This window comes from Zeus faber (assembly GCF_960531495.2).
Source record: "Zeus faber genome assembly, chromosome: 10".
Classification (NCBI taxonomy): domain Eukaryota; kingdom Metazoa; phylum Chordata; class Actinopteri; order Zeiformes; family Zeidae; genus Zeus; species Zeus faber.
Window position 1 is genome coordinate 23639287 of NC_137199.1, and position 9952 is coordinate 23649238.

General features: G+C 48.0%; 1 protein-coding gene across 1 annotated transcript in view; it reads left to right on the plus strand.

The window, feature by feature from the left end:
- Positions 1-9952, plus strand: part of gpc3 (glypican 3) — a gene marked incomplete at its 5' end in the record, with an annotated part of 90720 nt that overhangs the window by 46975 nt on the left and 33793 nt on the right. The window contains one exon of the mRNA XM_080008428.1: positions 3205-3890. Coding sequence (XP_079864554.1) covers positions 3205-3890 — 686 coding nt within the window. The remainder of the gene's footprint in view (positions 1-3204; positions 3891-9952) is intronic.

Genomic DNA, 9952 nt, shown 5'->3' on the forward strand with positions numbered 1-9952 from the left:
TGTCTGTGTGTGTGTGTGTGTGTATTTGTGTGTGCGCGCGTGTGCGTGCATGTGCGTGTGTCGACAACAAATGCGTGAGCGTGCGCTGGATCTCTTTGTCTGTGTCCTGGACGGGCCGCTACCTGTCACCAGGTGGCAGCGAGTCCTCCATCCTTCTACTGTAGCCCGCGGCGGCTAGAGGTGACACTCCATCAGCCAAATGGATCAGTCTCATTGGCCGGGTAATTTATTAGTTCTTCCCTCCCCTGAGGATAATGAGCGCGTTTCTCGCTGACGGATGGCGCGGGCGCGGCTGCTCGTTCGTCTCCCGGGCCGCGTGGCAGTCCGCCGTCTCCGGGACGGTCTGGCGCGTCGCGGGCCGGAGCGCTGACTTATGTAACGGCCACAGGGGTGTCCTGGAGGAGATGAAGGTCTGTCGGCGCTCACGCCAAAAGTCTGTTTCATCCACGTTTGCTCTTTTCTCCCCTTTGCCCGGCCCCGGCTCGGCTGCCTGAGACGTATTCATCAGTAGTTCATCACCCTGAGCTCTGTTGCACCGGCAGGACATAAATATGGATACCATGGTGGATGCAGCATTCCGATTAAAGTTTAATTGGTCCCACTGATTAATGACATAATAAAACGCAAAGCCGATATGCATGAGACGACAATGAAGGTTCCCATAGCGATTTAAAACTCTGCTGACTTTGGAAATCCTCAAGTCAGTGTGACAGAGTACTTGTTGAATATTGGACTGCATTCAGAGGATCGGATATCCATTTTTTAATGCCCGGGCAAGTTGAGAGCGACCAAATCCTTGGAGTAAACATTTGTCGGCCGCTCGGGGGATGCGGCTACAGAGTCAGAGAGGGAAGAAATATTTCTTCCTCCGTCTCGTATCTGTCCGTGCAAAGGTTTTTTTTCCAGCAGCTGGCCTGCACTGCCCTCCATATGAGACGGCTGCTGACAATATGAATTCTACTGATAATTTGAAGTGCGACCCGATATGCTAATGGCCGACCTCGCTCTGCTAATACGTGCCTCTCTGTCTCCCACCATTTTACTCGGGATGTCACGGGACCCTGACATTCAGCCTCTTTGGTGTCCATTAGAGGACACCTGATCCTGCTTGGGCCAGTTCTGATGAATAAGAGAGGGAGAGAGGGAGCAGGCGCTCAGGAAATGGGTCCGCCATGGTTCTTCCAGCGAGCGTTCTGACCGCGGCAACTAAGAGCCATTGTGTTCCATTTATTAAGAGCCCTTATGTCTATCTCTTTACACCGTTACAAAGTGGCCCTCCTCCGGCGGAGAGGGAGACACTATAGATGCCATCTGCATTTCCGCGGTTTGATTTAAGAGGCTAGAATAGAAACAGATTCCAGAAGTAGGAGGTTGATATATCTTGCTCTTTTATTTTATTGAATGTGTGATTACAGCACAACCAATCATAAGTCACACTGTTTATCATGAATATATCACTGGTGCTCGTGTGTGTGTGCGCGTGCGTGTGTGTGTGCGTGCGTGCATGCGTGCGCGCGTGTGTGTGTGTGTGTGTTTTCCAGGCTGTCTCCTTGTGCTGTCTAGCGCTCTGCACATCTGTCTGCTCATTGATCACGGGAGTGCTTCTCTGGCACAGCATGGCGGCCCCACCCTGAAAAGAAAATCTAAACAGATGTTCGCCGCATGCAAACGTCCTCATACGCCAACCTGAAAGTCCTCCTATATTTTTGTTTGCTTTTACTTTTCACGGGGGTTTGCTGACCGTGCAAGATCTATTAGAGCAAATACAGCTATAGCTACACACACACCCACACACCTTGGTGCAGAACCATATTATTCTTTTGTTGAAGCAGTTACATTTATATTATTCAGAAACCAAATTTAAGGATTCCTGATGGTCTTTGTATCCCAACAGTCACACAGCAAACCATTTATTTTCTTTGTATACACAATTACAGATATTATGCAAAAAGCCCACACACACACACACACACACACACACACACACACACACACACACACACACCTTAACACATATGGCCCCATTGATGCCAAAAACACTTGTCACTTTGTGCCTCTGTGTTTTCCCCCGACAAAACGCTTACACTAAGAAGTCTTATTTAACCTCAGGAAAACATCAAGAGGAATAAATTAAACCACCCGACTAAGATGAAATGAATAACAAGCCTGAAATGAGTAGCTGTTGTAACATGATAACCACTTCCTTCCAATGCAGCGTCCTCCGTAGCATCAGGAGTGGAGGCCGTTCTGGATAACACTCTCACCAAAGTGATGTAGTAGACTAGTCACACAGTAAATTGGGAGTTTTTTGTTTTTTTCTTTCTTTTTTTTTCTCCCCGGCATGCCCGTCTATTCACCTGTTTAAAAGCTTCATTTTACTCACTCCTGGCTCCCCTGCCAAGTTCAGTAATGGAGCCTTAAATCCCCCCTCTGTTGTTGGGTCCTCTCGCTCTCTCCTCGCCGCTGGGTCGATGATGGAGCTCTCGCTACTTTGCCACCTTGTTGATAAGACTTCACTTAGTGCCTCCGAATGTACGCTGATTATTTCTCTGCTTCCTTCCATCCTCCCTGCTTTGTGTGCCCCCCCACCCCCACCCCACATCCTCATGGCCAAGCTTCTCGAGGCCTGGCTTATAAAGTGAGATGAACACTCACGAGGCACTAAGTCACTAAGACGCCGCACGCTCCTTTGTGCCACGGCTTTTTTGTAGTAATGGAAGGTCAACGCCCAAACCTTGATACCCTTCTTATGTGGAAGCTTTGCTCTCTTTATTTTACAAGCCATCATCTTAGGCAGATAACAGAGCTGTGTGTGTGCGTGTGTGTGCGCGCGTGTGTGTGTGTGCGTGTGTGTGTGTGTGTGTGTGTGGGTGTGTGTGTGTGTGTGCGCAGACCAATTAGAGAAAACAACAAAGAGAAGAAGGGAGGCAGACGACGTGTGGGCAGGTTTCTCTCCGTCTATGATCGCTCAAACAGGGTAGAGTTTTCGGCAACTGACATCTGCTGAGGTGTTTGATGTTTTGGAGAGCGGCGCTCTGCCTGTTTGTCAACAGATTGGCTCCGTTTTCGATTGTCGAAGGGAGGAAAATGTACCCGTTTTTGAACAAAACAGGTGGTTTGCCTTTTCCTAACGGTGCTTTTTTCCTGTATTTCTTTCTTTCTTTTCATGTCTGTTTCGTCCCTCTCTCCGTTTCCTCCTCTCAGAGGCTTTCGACCTGGTGCTACGTCATGGCCGTAACTCCACCCTGGTGATGCTCAAGTCGGAGTTCCCGGGCCTCGGGGGGGGCGCTCAGGGCTCGGTGGGTCAGCTCTTCCTGGACGTGTCCCTCTACATCCTGGGCTCGGACTCCACGGTGGACCACATGGTGGCCGCCTTCTACGGCCGCCTGTTCCCCCTGGCGTACCGCCGCCTGCTGGGAGGCGGGGCGGCCGCCGTCTCCGAGGAGTGTTTGAGGGGGGTCTGGAAGGACTCGGGGGCATTTGGCCCCTATCCCAAACTGATGATGACCCGGCTGTCTCGCTCCCTTTTGGCCACGCGCGTCTTCCTGCAGGCACTGAACCTGGGGATCGAGGTGGTCAACACCACCAACCACCTGCGGCCCAACCGGGACTGCAGCCGCTCGCTGCTAAGGCTCTGGTACTGTCCGACCTGCCAGGGCGTGCTGGGACCCCCGCTCTGCAAAGGCTTCTGCCAAGCGGTGATGCAGGGCTGCTTGGGCGGAGCGGCGGAGGTGCAGCCCCACTGGAGGAGCTACGTGGACGGGCTGGGGAAGCTGGCCGCGGGCATGAGGGGGGAGCAGGACATGGAGGCCGTGGTCCTCAGACTTCCTTTACTGATCAAACTGGCTCTCAAGCACGCTGTGAACGCACGCGTCCGGCTGAGTTCCCTGGTGAGTCCAATGACGGTCGATTAGTCAGTCGGTCAACCAGTCACTCGCTCACTCACTCACTCACTCACATGCACGAACACATTAAAAAAATGGAAGAGAGAGAGAGAGAGATCAGCTACGGTCCCGAGGATCGGCAATTTGCGATGCAGAACTAACCTCCCCGAAGAAAAGGCTCTGATGCGGTCCACCCCCCGTGACAAGGCGGGTCACAGCAGAAATAGTTTGTTTGCTTAACACAAAGTTTTTTCCCCCAATTCAGTGAGGGAAAGCTAAAGCAATGAGACATTTTGAATACTTTAGCTGTAACGGTGGAGATAAAGGTTTCAGAAAAGCAGATTTGCATACAAAGAGAAACATATAAATACATTCATACCCTCGCTGTTCCTTTTCTTCCCTTTGAACATTCGAGACGAGGAAGCACTTAGAAATGTATTGAGGTAAGTTGTGAGGGAGGAAGGAGCTGGTGTTAAATACTGTTTAATGCATGGGCGCCCCTGCGATCACGTATTTCCCGAGCAGCAAGACAGATGCTCCCAGCGCGTTCTCCGTGAAACCCACTCTGCTCGGCGGTGCTGACCCGTTATGTGTAGTTTAAACTGCAATAAAACACTTGAGTTGGTTCAGAGGCCCAGATTTGGAACCTGGGAGGAGTGCTCATGAAATATGAAGGTCCTCTTTGCTGAGGATATAGTGCTGGCTGCTGCTTTTTCTGGGTCTTTTTTTTTTTGGTTTTTTTTTTTGCTCCGATACATCTGCTGAACTTTTCACTCTCACACCCAGAATCCCTGTGGCGTCCAGGTTTCCTCTCTCGGAAACCATCATTTATTAACACAGAGTTTGACCTCACTTTACTTACTCTGCACTCGGAGGGCGCGGCGCCGGTTTACAGATTAAGCGAAAAACGATTTTGCTCCCTCCTCTGACTTGGTTTCTCTCCTCTTTTTTTCAACTTTTTCCAATCCCATTTCACTCTCTCTCTCTATTATTCTCTCTGCGTCTTTGTCTAAACTTAAGCATCCACATCCCTGGGAGTGAGGTTCCTGTTTGTGAACGAAATAAACTGTGAGTGCTTCGTCAGCATCTCCAGATAACAGCAAGTCCCACTTCACAGGATCTCAGCTACATCTCCAGTATTTTATTTTTTTGACTGGCAAGGTCGTGCCTATTCTGTAGATATGTTTATTTTGTGTGTGTGTGTGTGTGTGTGTGTGCGTGTGTGGGTGTGGGTGTGTGTGCGTGCATTCGTGCATCCGTGCGTGTTTGTGGACGTGCGTGCATGGGCGTGTTTCGACACCAAGCAACCGTATGCGTCTCCACATGTCTGTGTGTGTGTGTGTGTGTGCGTCTCCACGTGTTTGTGTGTGTGTGTGTGTGTGTGTGTGTGTGTGTGTGTGTGTGTGTGTGTGTGTGTGTGTGTGTGTGTGTGTGTGTGTGTGCGTCTCCACGTGTTTGTGTGTGTGTGTGTGTGTGTGTGTGTGTGTGTGTGTGTGTGTGTGTGTGCGTGTGTGTGTGTGTGTGTGTGTGTGTGTGTGTGTGTGTGTGTGTGTTTGCGACCGCCCGCCAGACAGAATTGGAATCTCGCTGTGATGATACTGACTGTGCCGCTGTCGGCCTTTGTCATTGAGAGGGCACAGGTATGATTTCCCTAATGGCTAATTCTATCTCGCCAAAGTGTAACGAGAGGTCACATGAAATTAGACCTCAACTCCGAACGCTCCAACTCAAGTAACCGTTTTCGGTATTTATTGAAATGATCTGGCTTTAATGTGACCTTCCTCCTGCAGAGAGGAGACTCCAGTGATAGCTTTGGCATTTGGGTTGGAGTACGTGCGTGCGTGTGTGCGTGCGTGCGTGTGTGTGCGGGTCGCGCAGACTAACAACATTGTGCTCTTTTCACTTGGACATAATGGAGCTTGCAGGCTGTGTTGGTTGTTTCGGGGTGTAAAAGCACCGCATACAAAGACGCCGCGGCCACATAAGTGCAGGGCGCTGTTATCGAGGGCGAGAGACAGATCGACTCTCTCTGAGTATAAAGGGAGAGATGACAGCGTGAGAGACATCTCCACTCGTCTCTGTGGACGTGGAACATGTACTCCAGCAGCTTGAGGGCCACTCACCGTCTGGCCCCCGTTCACCCCTACTTGTTAACATTTCCTTCCCCTCCCATCGCTGTAACCTGAGTCGAAACAAGCTCCTCCAGCGCCCAGAGATGGAGGAGAGATGGAGGAGAGGGCGGGCCGAGAGCCTGCGCGTCCCATCCATCCCTGTATCATCGCCCCGCCGCCTCTCCAGAGGTTTAGTGCCGTCCGCCTCTCCTCCGCTGCTTCCCATCTCAGCACCCTTCTCTCTCTTTCCTCCCTTTGCATTCCTTCTCCTCTCCCTCACATACATGCTGCTGTGAGAGAAAAATGCATGATTTATGAAAGACTATTTTTACCAGTTACCGAGCAGAAGCAGAGATATGGCGGCTGTGGTGGGGGAGACAAAGGCAGAAATGAAGGGAAGGGAGCGAGAGAGAGAGGGGGGAGAGAGAGAGAGGGGGGGGGGGAGTGCCGGAGATAAGGGAGAGAGATTGGGACGTGCAGAGGTAGTTTGAAGTGAGAGCCCAGGGGGTTGCAGGACAGGGGAGTGTCGGGGGAGACATCCATCACCCTCACACCCCTTCAGCCCGAAAGTAAAGACGGGAAATAGGCTGCCACAGAAATATGATGTATCTGACCAAGTTTATGGAAAATACACAGAGTTGTGAACGAGTTGGTAGCGGCCTCCACGGCAGAGGGGTCGGTGCTTGGTCATTCATCTGATACTGACATCAATTATTTATGAGTCTGTCAGATATTTTTTTATGAATCACAGCCCACTTCACTTTTATTATGTTCTTTTCTCACACCAAACTGGCTTGTGTAGATCAAATGGCATCATAATGATGTATTTGACTGTGAAACAAGAACCCTCATTAAATCTCTATCGCTTTTTAATTACTTATTAATCCATGCAAACATTCCGGGGCGGCTCTCTTGTTCCTTTACACTAAAAACTATTCAGGGGGATAAACACTGAGAAAATCTGGATTATATTTGCTGCACAGACTGATCTATTTATTAGGGGAATTTGTTTATTTATTTTTATCTTGTCACTTTACATTTAGGGAGTAATTAAATGGAATAATAACGGTTTGTGTGCAAAATTATTTATTTCAAATGAAAAACCTGAAAACGCCATACACATTCATTCATTCCCATGAATTTGTAAAATGTTTATAGGATTTAAGTATTTTAGGATTTTTTTTTTTTGGGAACATATGTGTATGTTGCAAATTCAGCACATAGCATTATTTTTAGCTTCCTGTCACTACAGTATATCCCCCATCCATCTAACATCAAAGGTCCAGAGTCATTGTGGGAGGAAACCCCATAACCAAGAAATATCACTTTAAAAACATACATTAGATGTTGAATTGCCAATGTGATATATTCTTATAGACATGAAGCAGTCATCTTAAGTTTAAGTTACAAGTTGCTAGTTTACAATGAAGGAAACTTCTTTGTAAACTTTGTGACTCTTAGTCCAATAATCAGGTACCATGTGGGTGTAGCTTACTGGTCTTTCTCAGCATGGAGAGAGAGGCTGTGATGACAACAAACTGCCGCTGACTTAGGAAATGTATTGAGAATGCGATGAAGGAGCCAAATAGTCACCTTTCGATACAATAAGAACTTGGAAAAGATTTCAAAATAAAAAAAAATGCAGCTCCACCTGTCACTCACCACCCAAGAGGCGTTTTCAGGGCCTTCCAACACAGAGACACAGGCAGACATGTTGTAAACACACCAGTTTATTGTAAGTATAGTTGGCAAGATGAAACAAGCCGGGAGCAGATGGACACATGGCTCTGCGTGTGTGTGTGTGTGTGTGTGTCTGTGTGTGTGTGTGTGTGTGTGTGTGTGTGTGTGTGTGTGTGTGTCTGTGTGTGTGCGTGCGTGCGTGCGTGCGTGCGTGCGTGCCTACGTGCGTGCGTGTGCGCTACCTGTTGCTCGTTGATTTCTCTGACGAGCAACAGGCATACAGCCACCCTGATCCCTGGCCCGATTGCCTAGACCCAAGAAAAGTGTGGCTGCTTAAACCACACCACACCCACACCACAAATTAATTTCCTGAACGTCCAAACTACTGTTTTATCTAGACGGCATTAAAATGCAAATAGGCCTTATGATAAGATCAGGAAAATATAAAGGAACCCAATTAATTGCTTTGCCTTGATAAAGTTGACGTATTCGCCCGCGGTCCACTTAAAATGTATTTGTGACCCAGGTTTGGATCAGGAACCACCAATTGAGAACCGCTGGTCTAGAATGGTTGCTCTTTGAATGAAATTCAAAGACATGGACTGTTTTGCTGATGAAAGCAATGTAGCGTATCTCCCCTGAGATTTAACTCCCCTGGCACTGCTACCAACATTCAAATATTACTCAGACAGCTGTTATATTTACCCCTGCATTTCTTTCCACGTTAAATCCTTCAAAAGTTGCACCAGTAATTTATCCTTCACATCATTAAGTCAAAACAAGCAATTGTTTTTTGTTTCATTTTGTTTCTGAGTTATTTCTTAAAGCTAAATGTGCACCCATAGCCTCATGTTATCTATAACTTAGCAAAATTTGTATTCCATCCCATATGCACACATTACGGATATGATATAGTATGATATAGTGCAAACAAATCAATAGATACACAGGTGGGGACCATGGCAACTCTGATTTCTTCCATAATCGCAACAATATATTGGCATACACGTACCGCAGCTTCCAGAAAAACAAGTTTGACTAGTCATGTTTTGCACTGAGAACAGCCGATCCATCAACAACATCTTATTTTCAGTATCAGCAGCCATTGTAATATATACACCTACTCCAAACGTGTTAGTGAGCAATGACGCCCAATAATGCAGCAAAATGTCCTCACTGACATCGCAAGAACATTTTTACTGATACTATTATATCCTAACACCATGTTATATTGTTGTGAACTTATTACATTTTCACGCTTGTCATTTTTTCCTGAGGGATGACCTTCTGGAGGAGCAGGGATGGATTTAAAACATGTTGAAGCACATGGTGCAATTGGCTCGAACGTGACCCTAATACCCACGTGCCAGCGAACACAAAATGTAAATGTGTGGGCTAAAAATGATCGTATAGCATAGTATTACATTTATTACATTGTCACTTTTTTCAGACGAAAAAAAAAGATCAAGCTGAGAATGTAATGACTTCCAAATAACGTTGTTAAACCATGTAGGTCCTAATAAGCTCCGGCCCGTATTGGACCCTCATGAGACCCATACCGCCAATCCACATGCGACCCATGTTGTCAAACCCATATGGTTCCTTTATAATTAGCTCAGTTGTAGCCTGTGTAGCCCGGATTCGACCCTTATGGCGCCCACATGGACAAGTTGGCTGGGATGTAGGATGTAATATGTTGTGATTGTTTAGGAAAAGTTCCAAGATACCCACCCGTCTATCTATTGATTTTTTGCACAGTATCATTCGAGGATGTTTGTAATATGGAACAGATTTGGAGATACAGTGTGTGTGTGTGTGTGTGTGTGTGTGTGTGTGTGTGTGTGTGTGTGTGTGTGTGTGTGTGTGTGTGTGTGTGTGTGTGTGTGTGTGTGTGTGTGTGTGTGTGTGTGTGTGTGAGACAATATGTGCACGTGCCTTGTGTGCACTCTGTGCCAGCGCCCCTCTCCTGGTGCGGCAGGCTGCTCGCCACAGATAAAAGCTGGCAAGATATTTGGGGGGCCCTCACTGCCGAGGCGGCCTTTATCTGCAGACTCTCCTCTCGGCCGTGTTCGTCCAGCCTTGGGTGATATTAATACCCCGCTAATGAGCCCCTTCCTTGAAGTTTTCCGGAAACAATCGGCGGAGAGGTGGCGGAGGGAGTGTGTGCTGAATCAGTCTCTCCCCTGTACCACAACTCCCCCACGGCTCCCAGGAACACACAAACACGGCTCCAATCACATTAATCACGGCCTGTGGGAACGCCGCCCTGCCCTGGGC